Source organism: Dunckerocampus dactyliophorus, chromosome 4 (genome assembly GCF_027744805.1).
Source record: "Dunckerocampus dactyliophorus isolate RoL2022-P2 chromosome 4, RoL_Ddac_1.1, whole genome shotgun sequence".
NCBI classification, from domain to species: domain Eukaryota; kingdom Metazoa; phylum Chordata; class Actinopteri; order Syngnathiformes; family Syngnathidae; genus Dunckerocampus; species Dunckerocampus dactyliophorus.
This window is the reverse complement of record NC_072822.1, coordinates 26891688-26910091: the sequence shown is the minus strand read 5'-3', so window position 1 is coordinate 26910091 and position 18404 is coordinate 26891688. Positions and strand designations below refer to the sequence as shown.

Sequence of the window (18404 nt, the reverse complement as noted above, 5' to 3'; positions counted from 1 at the left end):
TAGAATTGCATCATGAAGACCCGCATAATTTACTATCAAAAAACATATACAGTTGTATGTTCATGTTGATTTCCAGATTTCATTTACAAACTGCATTAAAATATCAAAGACAAACGCTGTCATTGATTCCGAGACGGTTCATCACCATCTTAGTTTGCTAACTTATAAGAGCCAGTCACACTGAGACTGTACACAGTATTTGTAGTGTTGTGAATTGACACTAAACAAGCATACGTGTAGCCAGCTCATCACAATTTACCACATAGTACCAAAATACATCGTTTTTCTCTGCATCTACAACGTCTACATGGATGAGCTTGGTATCAAAACAAAAAGGAGACTGTGGCGGTTACTCTAGGTGTGAAATTGTACAAATTTATGCTACTGGGTACAGACTCTGTATTGGTCCGTTGTGGTGAAGAGGGAGCTGAGCCAAAAGGCAAAGCTCTCAATTTACCGGCCGATCTACGTTCCTACCCTCACCTATGGTAATTAACTTTGGGTAGTGACGAAAGGACAAGAGTTCAAGCGGCCTGAATGAGTTTTCTCCGTAGGGTGGCTGAGCTCTCCCTTAGAGATATGGTGAAAAGCGCTGTCATCCGGGAGGAACTCGGAATAGAACTGCTGCTCCTCTGCATTGAGAGGAGCCAGATGAGGTGGCTCGCATCCGGTCAGGGTACCTCCCGGATGCCTCCCTGGGGTGGTGTTCAGGGGCAAATGCAGCAAAAGCGCGATCCCCCCATTTTTTTGTATTTCATCCTCAGGACTTCTAATGTTGTGTGTTGAGAACAGCGCAGAACCCTGGAGTGGTGAGGGACAGTTAAAAGCTCAGCCAAGTATCATGGAACACAAATAAAAGGACTTGATTCTAGACTGTACCGGGAGCCAATGGAGAGAACGGAGAACTGGAGTGATATGGGCGTATTTTGGAGTATAAATACTGTAAGGAGGCGAGCAGCTGCATTTTGTACCAACTGGAGCCTGCGGAGGAGGGACTGATTTACTCCAGTGTAGAGGGCGTTACAATAATCAAGCCTCGAGCTGATGCAAGCTTGAATCGCTTTTTCAAGATCTGTACTTGATAAAAAGGGCTTTACCTTTGCCAGGAGGCTGAGGTGGAAGAAACTTGCTCTGACCACAGAACTAATTTTCTCATCAAAATTTCGACTGTTGTCAAAAAACACACCAAGGTTTTTAACAGCAGGAGCAAAAAGAAGGGTGGGAGTCCTCAAATTGGGTTCAATGTGCGGTGAATCTGTGCAGGTAAAAACAATGTACTCAATTTTTCCTTCATTTCCTTCATTAAATGAAGGAAATTGTGAGACAGCCATTGTTTGATGTCATGAAGGCAGCTATGGACGGGATCTAGTGCGTCCTTGTCACTGAGCATTACTGGTAGGTAGAGCTGTACATCATCGGCATAAAAATGAAACTGGATATTGTGTCTGGAGATGATTGGTCCTAATGGTAGCATGTATAGTCAAAATAAGGTAGGCCCAAGGATGGAACCCTGGGGCACGCCAGAGTAGAGGGGAGCGGTTGTAGAGGAAAAGTCATTGATCATTACTGAAAAGGTCCTGTTGGTGAGATATGACATGAAGCATTTAAGCACAGAGCCACGTAGGCCAACACAGTGTTCAAGGCGGGAGATGAGGACTGAGTGGTCCACAATGTCAAAAGCAGCTCCAAGGTCTAAAAGCACCAGCACAACAGAGTTTTTAGCATCAAGGGCTGTGAGGATGTCATTGTGTACTTTCAATAACGCGGATTCTGTGCTGTGACGGGTTCTAAACCCTGACTGAAATTTGTTAGCAATATTATGGATAGACAGATATGACTGGAGTTGTGAGAAGACAAGTTTCTCCATGACTTTGGACTGGAAGGGCAGATGTGAAATTGGACGGAAGTTGGACAGAATTGATGGGTCGAGGTTTGTTTTTTTAAGAACAAGACATGACTTCGGATAAGCGGAAGAATGGATGGATGGATTGATGGATGGATGAATTATTATTAACAACATAGCCAGAATCCCTTACTCCCAGTGCAGGGGTCCTTCAGGCTTAAGAGGGATAAGGACAAAGGGATAAGAAAACAGTACGAAGAACAACAACAACAGCTGTATTAATAATGGTGGTAATAAATTCATTATGAAACAATGTTGTACCTGTATATGGGGACATTGCACTCTATATACCGTAAAATGTGGGCTATCGACTGCCAACATATCATGAATCAATAAATAAGAAATAGATATTGATGGGGAAACATTCCAAAAGTAGAAGTGTTTGACCTTCCATGGCCATCCTCCCATCTCAGTGTGTTCATTGCCAGCCTGCATGGCTGCATGACAGATGGGCCGAGCATGCCGTGCAGCCTCCCTTTTATGCTCCCGAAAGGAGTCTGGATATGTGTTTATTTGCAGGAGCCCCTCACAGGTGGTGCTGTACACATTGATGCCCAGGCGGCTGTGGAGAAACTTCTGTTCATGGCGCGTGACCCCGGAAGAGAACATTACGTCTTCCATTTATCCCACTGAAGCGAAATCAAACCTTCAATCTCCTTCTCATCCCACCCACTCTGCCCAAGAGTCAATATGTAGTTACAGTATGTACACCACCCGATCGACAATGTGGTGCTCAGGGAGGGAGTCACAACCTTGGAAACACATTTAAACGGAGTGCCATGATGAATAGATTGTGCTGATCTGATGGACATGCACGACAGAATAGAAGGCACCTCCATCCCTCAAGTCCTTTTATCTTGGTCGTACATGTGTTATTATTCTGATCACAGCTTGGTAATGACCCTTCCATGGACTGAGCATTTCTCCAAGTAGGGGCGTTACACTCTCTTTACTGTGGTTAGCCAAGAGGGCCTCCAGTTTCTTCTGAAGCGTCAACAATGTCCTGTCCTCCATTTAAGCAAAGTCACAAAGGACGGAGACCTATTTATAGTGCACATAAGAGGGGTTCAAACTTTTTCACCAAGGTCTACATACTGAAAAATGAAAGGATGCAAGGGCCACTATATTTTGTAAACGAACAAATGTAGAACTGATATGTATTTCAAGAATAAAAAACTGCATTTGCTGTTGTTTAAATTTTTTACCAAAGATTTAAACTTTATTTTTAATAACCTTTGTAAATTTTTGTTTTGTAATATTATAACTTTATGCCCATAATATTTTGTTTTATAATATTGCCTTTTTCCCAAAGTAATTTTCCAAACATGACAACTTTATTTTGTTTTGTTTGTTTCTCATAATATTCCAACTTTTAGAAAATAAAGTTTTGCCTTGAATATTTAAACTCTATGATACTACGATGATGTTATTTTTCCTCATAATATTATGACTTTATTCTCCTAAAATGTTGACTTTTTCTTGTTAGAATATGACTTTTTTCTTTTAATATTTTAACTTTATTCTCATAAAATTTCTGACATTTCTGCTGTTGTTTTTATTTTTCTGTTTCAACTTTCTTCTTGTAAATTTTCTTCTTATACTTAAGACTTTATCCCCATAATATTTTGACTTATTCTTGTAACATAACTTTTCCTGCTATCTAATTTTACAAAAATTATAACTTAACTAATTTTTTGGTTTGTTTCTCACAATATTCCAACTTAAAAAAAAATATGTTGTTTAATATTTTAACTTTATGCTATTAACATGAGGTTATTTTTCCTCATAATATTACGGCGTTATTCTCATAAAACGACTACTTTTTCTTTTTAGATTACAACTTTTTTTTTACTTTATTCTTGTACTGCTTCAAACAGACTGCTGCTTTGGTGGTGAAAGGACAGGGACTGAAGATGACTCAAATAATGGGTGGCAATCATCTCCAGAATGACTGATTTATATCTGTCTTTCTGTAACTTTGAAAGGTTTCACTCAGGTGTCTTGAAATTAACATGAAGCAAAACTGCCCTAGAGGGTTCTTAGCATCCACTGTTAAAATCAGTCACTGGTGTAGCGCTGTCGTTCAAATATATGCTACACGAGGGACTAAAGCTGTTCTTGTCTTTCGTCTTCCTCATGGCCTTTGGAACGTCTTGTCTCTCCCTTTTCACCTTTGAAACAACATACTGTGAAGGCACCGAATTACTGACCAATGCAGACGGGCCTCGTGTTGCGACGTTCTGTGTTGCGACATTCGTGTTTATGAACGCAGCTCCATAATTATTCATACGGTGCAAAAAAAATAGAGAACCCCTTACGTACTTTTTAACTTTGTCAAAGGAAAATCTAAAAATAGACATGATACAAAACAAGTGCTACCTCTTGTGAGGGACAGAGACTAGGAAGGGCAGAATCACATGCCTAGATAGTCAAGGCTATTTGAATCAGGTGATAAGCATATGGAGGATTTGTTTCAAAGACAAGATGCCTCATAATCATAGCAAGTCAATGTGACATTAATATGTGTCTTGGCAGAAATGCATATCCATGTTAGTGCATAATTATGACTAATATTAGTAAAATCAAATGGAATAATGGGCACACAACATTTTATAAGTGCAATAACAACACACATTTTCTTGACAAACCTAAACCTTCATTATGTCTCCCTGAAGCATGAGGCAGACTCTTCTGGGGGCAGTGTGACATAGAAAAGGAAAAGGAAGTGAGATGAGTCATAAAATGCTCAAACAATGGAGACATTAACATTGGTTGCATGCCCAGTCCAAAATGCTTAAATGCTGCAACCATCATGAAGGATAAAGATGGTATTGTTGAAGATGTCAAAGGATCTGCTGCTATGAAATGGACAGTGATAACTAGGCAGTGTAGTGGTCTCCTTGCAACGCCTCCTCCAGTGTGCTTTTTATTACTGGATTGCATATGTCCTCCTGGAAAGTCCTCCATTTAGGTATTAAGTTCCGACTTACACTAAAACTTGACTTACATCTCAGTCATAGGAACGGAAAGTACCACCTGTAGTATGTTTCAGCCCTAATTTTGTTTCCTCATGTGCTTATTTTCCTTGTATATATTTAGTGGAGACCACCATTTCTCCCTGTGGTCTGTCGTGTTCTAGATCTGACCAGTTGGGAATTACAGTCTACATTCTAGCACGCCAAAAGTACAGAGAATCGCTTCTCTTTTGTGCCCGGCTCCTATCTCTGCCCACCTCACTTCTGCAGATCCCTATTAAGTCTTATTTTCAAGATGAGTTCTCAAAGCCTCCAGATGGTACAGTTTTGCTTAGGTCAGACATATTCCCTGCACAGCCAAGGTTGTATGAGTGCATTGTATTATAAGATACATCTTTTAAACCACTCAGGCAGAAACAGTTTTTTTTCTATTGAGAAAAAAAGCTATGGAAGAAGAAATTGGTTTCTGCAAGTGTTTTTGCAGCATTTATTTCCTTCATCGTGCTCTGCATTATGTATTTAAGGTAGAATAACTACTAAACAGTAAAAAAAAAGATTGAAAATAGATGTCTAGGACTCAATGATGACAACTCCTTGCCACCCTTGATGCAGTAGATGGCCAAGTTTAGTGTTTGTGGTGGAGATCTTCTGATTTAAGCCTTCATGGTCCACATAGTTTACATCACAATGTCTGGATGGGCCATTTCTCATGGTGGCATCACAGAGCAGCCACCCTTCTAGGTCCCACACTAAACAATGGACAGCAATAACCCAGCTATTTACACAGATGGGCTAACACTTTGAGTCAAGACTCTGCAATCTACCTCCACCTCAAAGAGAAAAAGCACTCTATTGAGGACAAACATGTACACCTTCTGGACGGAGAAGGACGGTTTGAAAAAGGAGTGAGGGAAGTCATCTGCGTTAAGGTTGAGAAGCCATCTCTGAACAGGAGAGGGGTCTACAACACCACCTTTCTCCCACATACAATGCTGTTCTTTGACCCGTTCCTAAAAGACTCACTCATTTAGCCTCTAACAAATAAACACGGCATAGCCACCTTGATTTCAGGTGGGTCCATGACCATCATTTGAATGGGATGCTAACGAAGGTGATACCACCCAAACGACGATCATTGGCCAGCAGAGGCCCCACTCCAATGTATCCTAACAATCGTCATTTGACAACCATTCCTGTCTGGACTTGCCTCCTCCTTTAGAGGATAAATCGATGCACCGAGCTCTCAGACTAGAGCTGTCCTATCTAGTCTGACTTGTGTGTGTCCCACCTAGTCTTTGAGCATGAACTGATGAAGCATGCACGGATGAGAGGCGAAACATCTTCTAAGACAACCTGAACAGTCTAGTTGCGATGAACTGAATGCCCTGAGAATACAATGATCTGGATGAATGGGAATATTCATAGACAACTTTAGCAGTTAGCCGGTTAGCTTGACTTGATATTGGCTCCCTACACTTGTAACTTGTTTGATTCAAGGAATGTACAGTATACTTCCCACCGGTCCACGTTCATGTCAAAGGTATCAGCAAGCTGTTCTGATCTTGTGATCCTGAAAAGCAGATCAGGAAAGCGCCAAAATAGTTCAAAACTGTAATAGCAACAGCACAGCTCTTGCCATGAACGTCCTTTCCGGTCAACAACCAAATTAAAAAAAAAAGTGTTTTTTTTTTTAAGGTGGCCTGTCAGAGTATGTGCAAACATAAGAAAAGTAGGTGTATCTGGATGAGATTTTTTTCTTTTTCGAATGAGAAAGGGCTGCTCTGAAAAACATGCTGCAAAGCCAAAGCAGCAAGCCAGTTTTCTGAGTGAAAAATGTGAACTGAATGTGTGGCTTAACTGTGCATGTGGTACTGGCATGCTAATATTTTGATGAGAAGATACAGGAAGTTTTACACCAAGTTTGCTCGGGTGAAGGAATCGAAAGATGGTTGTTTTTTTCGGTTGTCATTTTTTTATTCTTTTTTTTTTTTAGCCAAATGTAAATATATACAACAAATATGACATCAATCAATGCCAAGTAAATTTCCACGATGAAACAGTGCCACAAGAAGCTGCAAAATAGGGCTAAAGGATAATAGATAAAGGACAAATACATATAAAATAAAGGACAGGAAATGAAAGTATACATAATTAACAAAATAAATGGTAGACAAGAAAATATTTACATGATAAAATTGGGTTTTTAGGGTTCAGATCATTAATTTGGATGAGATAGTTCCACGGCTTGCTTTGTCTGAGGTTGACAATAAAGAAAGGCACATTATGAAATACGCCTTGCCGTCCTTTTGAACCCACTCATATACAAAATAGCTCAAAATGGAAGTGAGACTACCTCAAGTTCTCAGGTCGTTGCTCAGACACTTGAAAAATTAGGGGGAACATTGCATATGATGGGAAACAACAATAGATGCATTGTTCTTACTCACACAAGCTTAACTTTCACATCTACACAAACTGAACTTTGACTTTATAGAAGGGTGCAGCAACTGCTATAGAGATTTTGTATACTTTCCATTCTGGGCTCTTCTTCGATCGTCCTCAATGATGATAGAGTCCATCGCTATAGCCAAACATGTTGTTCTTATTTTTTAAAATACAATTTGAAAAAAAATGTGTGATCATTGACTACTTCTCCGAGAGCAACGCAGTCCAAAGAACTAGGAAGAAAGGCTAAAGAGAAGCAACATACTTTACATAAGAAACACACAAAGTCATATGGTTTTGTCATATTTGCCATAAGAACATGAATGTCATTGGTGATTGCATATAGGCTGTAACAAACCTCAGATGACAATAAAACTTGATGTTTGTTATCAGCTAATGATAGCAATTTGGGCAAAGCTTGGCGACTAATGTTAGCTATCATTGAATCGAGAGGTTATCGTAAGAACAGCAAAGACTAATTAGTTTCTGGAATCCAGGACAGGATTTTTTAGTCATAATATAGATCGGAACACTATAATGTTATGCTGCAAAAGCAGTGTTTGAAAAAGCGTATGATTTTACTCACCGGTTCACCAGAAATATAGCATCACAATCGTTTTTAAATCCTGTTGTTATTGAAGATTTCTCCGCCACGGAAAAGCTGCTCCAATATTTACTCTAGTTTATTTCTCCCTTAGTCTTTTTTTGTTGACTGCTTTCTCTTGTATGTTTTTTCTTGGCAGAATAGGGTGCAAGTGCTCAGCCGTGACTGCTAATTGTCAATAAGCCTGAAAAATTAATGTGTATGTACAACCAATCTCATTGAGTTTAACTCGTACCTCTGAGGAATATTGACATTTTATATAAATGTTTTTGTACAATCTGTTCTCTGAAACCACCATTGGTAACACATGCTTGTATTTTTGGTTGAAATTCCTAACCACCCCCATGATGCCGTACCATTCAAATTTTGGTTGCAGCGCTGGACTCTTATCATCAAGGAAGAAAATAGACAAAAGAGGCCAGAATGAAAGTACACAAAGTATATATATCAGATGCCACGCCCCTTTAGAAAGTGAAAGTTAAGTTTGTGTAAGAGTGAAGCTTGTGTGAGTGATCAATGCATCTATTGTGTGTCTCCTAGTATTTTTCCATCAGTCGTCCATAAGTGTTGTGCAACTCTGATTGTACTAAGTGTGTGTGTGTGTGTGTGTGTGTGTGTGTGTGTCATGGTATTAGAGTGGTTCTAAAAGTGTAATAATAATAATCATGCTCTAACATAGGCTAGGATTGCTAGCAGCTCCCCTTCCTCATTGAAACAAAAACAGAACGGATATTGGAGTGATGAAAACGGCCGGTTCTTGTTTTTTTTTAAGCAAGAGGAGTTTGCTTTGCAAAATGTTGCAGAAAAAGATTTGAGTCTCTTTCATCCAACATTTCTGAAGCTTATTAATCTAGTTTGTCATTGATGTTCTGCATAGCTGTTCTTTTGAAAGAAACTGCCAGTGTTTGAAAGCCAAAGCTGTACAAAAGAAAGCTTTGGTATTACACTGTAGTTCTGAAAAAGAGGCAGTGAGGAGAATTATGAATGATCAAAACTGATGCAGCAACGCTTCACCTTTAGATGCTAATGGAATCTGCTAATGTGTATACTTATTTAGGCTGCCATGTCCTCTTCCGACCCAGTCTGCCTCTTTACATGTCACCCAGGTCCCTGGGGAGTGAGTCACCGGTCACTTTCAATAATGCAGCTCATCGAAGGGCTTAGAAAGCTCCTATAAAGCCTTCATCGTGATGACAAGTAGACTTGAGAAAAGCGACAGCCAACCTCAGCTACTGGACTGCAGCAGGCATGCTTTTTACAGGGCAGGTGTCCTGTTCCGTTCCCACACTTGCATTTATTGTGTGACGAGGCTCTACGCTGTCAGCTCATGGATCGCAAACTCTCTGCTGTTGACATAACCAAAAAAAATGACTTTGAGCTAAGAGTTCATAGGGAGGATTATGAAGTGGCAGTGCTCAAAGGCCTGGGAGCAACACAACGAGGCAGAAGTGGCGTCTTGATAGTGCGCAGTAGCTTATATGCTTACATAACATGTTCTTCATGAAATATAAATTGTTCTTTTCATTGTACAAGGCAAACTGAAAGTAGGAGAAAAAGTTTGCGGAGCATTTGGAAATAAATATATAATACGTACTGTACATTTGCATTCCTTTTGTAGCTCATCTGAGCCTGATACATGGGAAAACTACCAAATGATATTGTCTTCTTCTCAGCAGTAGCAGTGCATTGTGTAGATAAAATGACCTGGGAAGGCCTAAAAAGATGTACAGTAATCCCTTGTCACTTTCCGCTTCGAATTTTGCGGCTTCACTCTATTACGGTATTTCAAAAATATATTAATTAATAAATCATGCTAATTTGTGGTTGAGTACAACTTTTTATTAGCCAAAAATATGCATATTTAAGCAAATTGTACTTTTATTTTCCTAAATTAAGCCTTTTCAAGCATAAAAATAGCTGCATTAACTAAAATACAAATAGAAGGCATTCAGAATACGCATTTACAGACTTTGTGATTAGGGGTGTCCCAATTCGATATTGATATCCGATATCAGTCCGATATCAGCAGTAGTCGTCCCTCACTCTATTGCTTTTTTTTTATTAACAAATGATCACTGTTTTGTGGTTGACTATCGCACATTGTTAGTCAAAAATATTGAAAGCCATGGCACGGCCTACATGATAGAGTGAAAAGAAGTTCTCCTCCTATTCCATGTGGAAGTGGTAAGTTTTTGGCTTCTAATTTTGTTTTTCTTCCCCGCTCTGTTTGAAACCCTTTCTTAAGTTTCAAATAAATAAATTGGAGGCTAACTAGTTAGCTTGCTAGCATGCTATGCAGCCATGGCCGTCTCTTGTGTCCTTGCAGTGATCCCGTAGCCTGCGCATTAGCAATGTGGTGCAAACAAAGTATAATAGGAGTGTAAATGTTATATGGGTGTTATGGGTCGTATCTACATGGCTCTAATAATCATAGAAAAAAACATTTGAAAAGTTTTAAACAGGTTTTCTATGCTTTAACTATGGAAGTATTTATTACAAATATTACAATAATAACAATTAACCGCGATAAATGAGTGACAACTGTATATTTACTATATACGGTACTTATAACGGCCTACATCTAAAATCTTTGATATTGGCACCCCAACTCTGCACCAGCACTTCTACCCAGAACCGCCAGATTCAGCATGCACAGATCACGTAATCACAAGAACAGCGTGTGCCAGCGTGTTGAACAAGCAGCAGGAGTGATGTTGGCTGTGTGGTAGTATTTTTTGTTCAAGTCTGAAAAAGTCATCGCTGCTGAGTGCAAAACATGTCGTGCACAAGTTTACCGTGGTGGCACAAAATTTAATATGACCAATCTCAGCATACTGAGAGGATTTTTTGCGAGACCACCGCTCCCTCAGTCATCGAGCGCTGTTAGAAACTAAAGCATAAGAAACTCCCACAGGACAGTAAAAAGTCATTGGGTATAACAGAAAAGAGCCACCGGTGGTGAGTAATGTAGGTTTGAATGCTTAATTGATATTCACTTGATATTGATATTGAATTAGATATTGAATATTCAATTTATAAATAAGGAATCCTACTTTGCGGAAACTCACTTATCACGTTGGAACCAATTAAACGATAAACGAGGGATTACTGTATCAAGTTAAACAGTCCTGGGAAGACTGGAGAAAAAATATGGATTTCCTCATGTACACTCTTGAAAATGACAAAAATGTTAAAATCTCTTTCTAAAAATCTCTTTCTCTCCAATCATTTCCACAGAAAGTGTCTAATAAGACACTCACATCCATGGCAATTTGGCAGTCGGAGCCTTCATGTTCTTCATTCTCTGAGACAAACACATTTGAATGAATAGCAGTCAACCTCATTTGACACCCTCTGAATGGTTCCTTGGAGAAAGCAAAATGTTTTTTAGGTTGGTTTGTTTTGAAATACCTCATTGTCTATCAAAACATTGTAAAGCAGATACAGTTACACAAACCCTGAAAAAAAGCAGTGCATCTGACGGTGTGTGTCACGGATGTCAGTGTTTCTAGCAGCGTTCTGGCTTCTCCCACAGCAGCATTCGTATTCTTGCCTCATCGGTGCCTGATTTCAGCTTTGAAAGTTATGCTAAAGCACCATTCCCTCCTGTTTGGATTCCCATTGCTGTTTTTTTCTTAACTCCAAGCTATGTTCACTGTTGACTCTTGTTTGTTCTAAGCCTCTTTTAATGAACACACTCCAGCTTGCAAATCGTTACGACTTTGACCTGCGCTGGAAAGCAAATCCAGCAGCTTGAACACTGGCGCATGAGCATACACGCTTGCAAGGAGTCATGCCTAAAGGCATGTCTTGTTTTCAGCCCACCTGTTTGCATAACTCCTCATTAGGCTGTTGTTTTGTGTTCTTCAGCAGTGCAAAGGCAGTGTTAAAACAGATGGATCCTTAAAAAAAAAAAGAAAAAAGAAAAACCATCAGCGTTGATGAGACACAGTAATATACTCAGTGGTGGTTGTAACTCCAACAGCCGCCCTGTGCGAGAACTCCCTCCGGTGCTATTAGAGCCGGCTCTTTGAAGTGAATGGCGGGAGCCGGTTCCCAATCAGAGGCCTGTTTTTAACGTCATCATTCTTTTCCGTTAAAGCAGCACGTGATTAGTCACAGTATGGTCTGTTTGTCTACACCAAGGATCGCAACCTGTGGCTCCGTAGCTGCATGCGACTCTTCAGCCTCTTTGTTGTGGCTCCCTTCACAATGCTCTATTTTTTTTTTAACACCCGAGTGGAGAAAATGCGCATTTTTGAAAAGAGTGAACAAAATATCCGACTGTCTGTCAGACCGTGAATGCATCCTGTCTGAGTTCTGACTGACGATTGGATGAGTGCGAGAAAGGGAGGATGAGCTGGTGTTTGCCTGCCTGCATTCACGGAAACCTGATACAAACATCTCCCCACCACCATCACCCCCACCCCTGCAGTAAGCTTTGTACACTCTTGAAAGGGACAAAAATGTTAAAATCTCTTTCTTGCCAATCATTTCCATTGAAATGATTGGCAATGAAAACCATTAATATAACCCTCCATAAAAAAAATCAGCTCAGAAGAAAATTATCTTTTTAATTCTGCACAGACAGATTCCTTTTTCTTTTTTCCCAACAAAAAATGTTGAAAGACGCTTTCAAAACAAGCACTCAACACTTCCAGAAAAGTAGTAATTTATAGTAGTTTATAAGCAGACCTACACGTGTAAAAGCGGTCATCCATGCAGATGGAGCCCTGCACGTGACGGCCTCGAACTGGCGACCAAATCCACCGATTGATAGAAATAAAATACATTTACATATATATAATATATTTACAATAAATAGGCTGTCAATTCACTGTATTGAAGTGAGGTTTAGCCAACATGCTATCGCAACCCCGCTAACTGGCATCCGTTACACATGCACGCTGTACTGTTTGTTGTATTCTGTTGTAACTGGTAAAATTAAGAAAGATTCAAACTTGGAAACGTTTCTAAGATGTTTTAAGCTGATGTTTTGCGGCTCCAGGCCATTTTTCTTTAGTGGGAGAGGGGGGAAAAAGGCTCTTTTGATAGTAAAGGTTGCCGAACCCTGGTCTACCCTGTGCAGGTGGTTCAATCAATCAAAATAAGGGGTGTCTTAGTCGACTCTTCGACAAGTGGATTCAGAAGATTCTGGTTCGACTATCGACTTGATCATGTGATCAAGATTGTACCATTCTGACTACATGGGGGGTGCCCACGGCTTCTGCTGAGCTGTTTTTTTTCATTTTCATTCAAAAACATCTTAATTTGTGTTAATAAATCATTAAAAATGACGTGTGTTTAACAAAAGACCTATCCGTACCACACATGAATAAAATACCCGCTTCAGTAGCACAATCCAAATGAGCTGAGGTGAGCACTAGCTTTGAAGGCTAGGAAGACCGTCGATGTCGACGGACTTATTGTGTCATAATGTCGACCACAAAAATCATCCAAATTGTATAGTATTTGGAAAAGGTGAAAGATGACTCCAGAAAGTGAAATGAAACTTGTGTCAGCAGCTTCTTACGTATCACGCCACAACACCCAACAGCGTACGTTGGGTCATGTTTTACGCCAACTTTTCCGCCAACAAGACAGTTACGCCAACTTCATTTTGTAAGAAAGTTTTGGCAAGTTGTTCTTTTTCAAGCCATGTTGTTCCTATTCTGTGTGCACTGTTTTAGCCTGTTTCTTTGAAGTGGAAAAAGTGGCAAATGAGATGTTTTTCAAATTTGTTGGGATTTTTTTCTTAAAAAGAAAACAATCAACTATTAATAATAATAATAACGCATTAGATTTTGTATAGCACTTTTCAAGCCACCCAAAGCGCTTCACAATGAAGTGAACCCATGATTCATTCACTCCTCACAGTCACACACTGTAGCCACAGCTGCCCTGTGTGTCCACAGTTGACTAAGCAGCAGTGGCTCAAGCGGTAGAGCAGGTTGTCCAGAAACCGGAAGGGTCGGTCCTCCACCCAGTCACTGTTGTTGTGCCCACTGCCGCTTAGTCAACTATGGACAAGATCTAACAAATCAGAATCCATCCATCCATCCATTTTCTATACCGCTTCTCCTCTTTAGGGTCGCGGGGGCATGTTGGAGCCTATCCCAGCTGATTTCAGACGACAGGCGGGGTACACCTTGGACTGGTCGCCAGCTAATCGCAGGGCACATATAGACAAACAACCATTCACACTCACATTCATACCTATGGACAATTTAGAGTCTCCAATGAACCTAACCTAACCAAATCAGAATCGACTATGAAAATCATTGGTCGAAGACAGCCCTATTAACTCTTCATAAACTTTATTCACACGCTCTGTTCGGGTTGCATCGTACAGCTACAATTTAGCTTTGCATTTCTCCTTTACACTCTCTCCCCACCTTCTTCCTCTACCTGTTGGTCCCATTAGCAGTGTCACAGTGCCCTCTACTGGTCAAGCATGTAGCAGCATAAATATTGAGTTACTACCAGGCAAAATACATGAAAATATAGACCAGTCAGCGTGCGTTCGTATCTCTGAAAGTTCGCAAGTTGGATGTTCGTAAGTTGGGGACGTGGTGTTCGTGTGTTTTTTGTTGTGTTGTTCATTTATATTGTTATATTGTTTACAAGCTCAATAAAAAAGTTATAATTCTTATCATTCTTATTAAAAGGCCGGAACCAGAATATGTGGGGCACCCTAGCAGGTTCATATGACATGATGTCATCGTCTAATTGTATAATTGTCGTGATGCAAAACCCAGTGTTTGAAGATGAATGGGTTTTTGTTTTTTGTCATAAGAAATGTGTGACATTATCTAAAGTTTTTAGACCTTATTTAACAACAGAACATGAAATTATTGACTTACCGCTTTCATTTCGTGCAGAGGTGTACGTATGAGCGTGCACCGTATAACACGCAAAATTAAAAAAACATTTCATGTTGTTGGCCTTGGTTGCTGTTACCCACATAAAATGGTAGTTTATAGTTGTTTTGTGTTTACTTACCTGTTATTTGTTGTGCTGTTTATTTTTTGGTTTGCACTGTAAGACTGTCAGTTTGTTTGATGACCGTCGGTCCGTTTATACTATGTGGTCAAGCCAGTTGGTGGCTATAGCTTGCAAATGGAAGAGCGCCTTATGCAGGTGCATGAAGTGCTTTTGACGATGCAGAGTTACGATGCCATCTACTGAACGGAGCAACGACAACCCATCCATTCATAATTATAATGTGAACTTCAGCGAGGGTGAGCACCTAGCTCAAAAAATCTATATAAAAGATAGAGCTAAATCCTTCTGTGGTGGTCCACAATTCATTGTGGTGAGCCACCACAAATAAATAAATATATGGGAGACACTGTACAGTAATCTCTCCTTTATTGCAGTTAATTGGTTCCAGACCTGACCGTAATAAGTGGATTTCTGTGAAAAAGGATTCCTTTATAAATGGAATATTTTCATAGAGCAAAAAAAAACCCAACCCCATTTTTACAGCCCTCTAGACATGAAATAACACCCCTATAGTCACCTTTACACTCCTATTACTCATCATAGGCATAATAAGAGAAAACAAGCCATTTTAAGACAGAAATAAGACTTGTGTGTTGCTGCAAATGTGATCTCGTGCTTGGGGAGCTGAGTAGGGGCCGGACAGGAAGTGATGTCGAGGGTTCATTGTTGAGTTTTAGCTTGGCGTGGGTTAAGGCTGCAGCAGTAACCCCTGTTAGGGGTATTGTGCCTGTTGTGAGATCATTCAAACCTGCAAAGCCTGTTGTTCCGATGGTTAAGTCTGGTGCTTGTGTGTCTCACCCAACATTATATTAACATTACTGACACCTAGTGACAAGAGTAGAATACTACATATCATCACAATGTGTTTGAACGTGTTTCTGAATGCCTTATTGTTGTATTTTAGTTCATTTAGCCATTGTTATGCTTGAAAATGCTTGTTTTAGGCAAAAGAATACATATGATGTTTTTTTTTTTTAAACAGCTCGTATTCAGCCACAAAACAGCACGATTTATTAATATATTTTTGAAAAACCGCGATAGAGTGAAGCTGCGAAAATCGAATCACGTCGTGGCGAGGGATTACTCTACTCTCATTTATTGACAAGCACTTGCATGTTTGTTAAATTGTAGTTTGTCATGGTGTGCAACTGTTGTACATGATTTTGAGAGGTATTTCTAATATTTGGGTTACATGAGGGGACCCACATTTGACCCACATCTGAAAATGAAATTGAAGGAAGGGTGGCCTTCCTCAGAAAGTGAGCCAGCTAACAGGTGCCAGATGAATGCTCTTCAAATAATGAATTCATGTGATCTTGGGGTTGTGCGTGGACCGTGAACAGTTGTGTTTATTGTCATTAGGACACCAAAGAAGTCCAATTGAAAATCTCTCTTTTTCTTGTGCTATGTAGTTACTTACATAACAGCAAATAATGCTTTTATAGACTGAATAGAAGTTACCGCTTATATAATACACAGCGCCAAATTACTTTAAAAAAAGTAATGAGATTACTCCTTCATAAATGTAGTTAGATACCAGGGAAAGTAATTATTGTGTTACTTTTTTAAAAAACCTTCAAATATCAAAAATAATTTGGATTTAGCTTTGTAGTGTCGTGTACTGTTGAGAGATATTTTATGAGATTAAGGCTTGGGTCTGAGCATGTGACCTGCTGTTCTCTACCATAACGCTGGGGGGCAGTGTTTTCTTGAGAGTGAGCAACCACAACGCTGGTCGACTAGCTACTGTGTTTAATTTCCTGTGTAGTAGAGTAGTGAACAATGCCGACTGAAGCGACATCCAGATTGTTGATATAGATACTGCCTAATAACACACCATGGTTCACTATTGGTGACGATAACGGCATTGCAACGTTCTCACAACACGGATAATAAACAGCGACAAAAACCATAAAGAAGACTAATGAATAGCGATTTCTGATACCGCTGATTTGCTTTCCAGTCCGATACTAAGTCAAATTCACGCTGGTATCGGCAATACAGATCTGGTATCGATACATTGTGCAAATACACCTAGTGTCAAAAAAATACTCTAAAAATGAGAACTAGATCAGAATTCACACATGGCTCCGTTTACAATTGGCCTTAGTGCCAACAGACTGAGACTGACTGGCTGTGCTTATGCCGCTGTGCTTATGCACTTATCCAGGCGGAAGAAAAAATAGATCTCGCCGACCGTGTGTTATTTCGACAAGATTGCTATAATTTAGGTACTTTCCACTGTGTTCCTCATGACCACCTATGGTCATGTGCTTTGGGTCGTGACCGAAAGAACAAGATTGCAGATACAAGCGGCTGAAATGAGTTTCCCCCGTAGGGTAGCTGGACTCACCCTGAGAGATAGGGCCAGGAGATTGGTCATCCGGGAGGAGCTCAGAGTAGAGCTGCTACTCCTTCACATCGATAGGAGCCTGTTGAGGTGGCTTGGGCATCTAGTCCGGATACCTCCCGTACGCCTCCTTGTTGAGGTGTTGCGGGCATGCCCAGCCGGGAGAAGGCCCCGGGGCAGACCTAGGACATGCTGGAGGCATTATGTCTCACAGCTGTCCTGGAAACCCCTTGGTGTCCTCCCGTTGGAACTGGAAGAGGTGGCCGGGGACTGGGACGTCTGGACCCTACTTAAACTGCTGCCCTCGCAACCCGGAAGTGGAAGAAGTGGATAAGTGGAAGAAAACGGATAGATGGATGGCACTGTGTTCCTGTTAATGATATAAGTTACCACAAATGACTGAAGTATCGATCTTTTGATTTGAGAATTGATTTATCAGTGTTCATATTTCAGTATCAATCCACACATCACTACTCATGACCCACTTATACATGCAAATGGCTTTTTTGTACATTGTGGTCTGATCTTTTTATTTGTAATGCTGTTTAGTGTCAATACACTGGAAGGCTATGAAATCCTCCTGAGCCCAGAGGTGACGTACGGTCCTCCCGGTCTGGACTTATCCTGCCCAGTGGCCATGACCATGGCTCACTGTGCCGAGGTGGACTCTGAGAATTGGAACATCCAGCTCAAGAGGAGGACCCAGGACAGTAAATGGGAGGTGAGAGGCACACAGCTATCAAGTAAAGTTCGATACTTTAGCTTTGCTTCGCTCTGACATGACTCTTCTTGATTGCCTGTTTCCACAATGTTTCTATTCTGTGTTTGGCAGTGAAAACTGTCCCAACACCTTAATGTTACCATTATTTCTTGTGGTACAAAGCCTGCTGCACCACAAGATTTACACACAAACATGTCGCATTTTAAAGTTCAGGATGCCTTACCCATAAAAGTGCCACATACACATTGCTCCGGTCCATAGAAAAATGCACTCACAAAGAAATTGATAAAACAGTCAAAATGTCTGAATACAGCAGGAACGTCTTTATCTTGACACAATGTTATTACACAACAGTAGATCTGTGAGAAATTGTGATTCAATTGATTCTTTTTTTTTTTTTT

The 18404-nt window shown here is 40.3% G+C and overlaps 1 protein-coding gene across 4 annotated transcripts in view; it reads left to right on the top strand.

The window, feature by feature from the left end:
• unc5db (unc-5 netrin receptor Db) overlaps positions 1 to 18404 on the top strand; it is a 258492-nt gene that overhangs the window by 201689 nt on the left and 38399 nt on the right. For all 4 annotated transcript variants that reach the window (XR_008569990.1, XM_054772926.1, XM_054772927.1 and 1 more), the window contains one exon: positions 17832 to 18003. Coding sequence is in view for 3 of the 4 variants with exons in the window: in XM_054772926.1 (XP_054628901.1) it covers positions 17832 to 18003 (172 nt within the window). In the remaining variant the exon portion in view is untranslated. The remainder of the gene's footprint in view (positions 1 to 17831; positions 18004 to 18404) is intronic.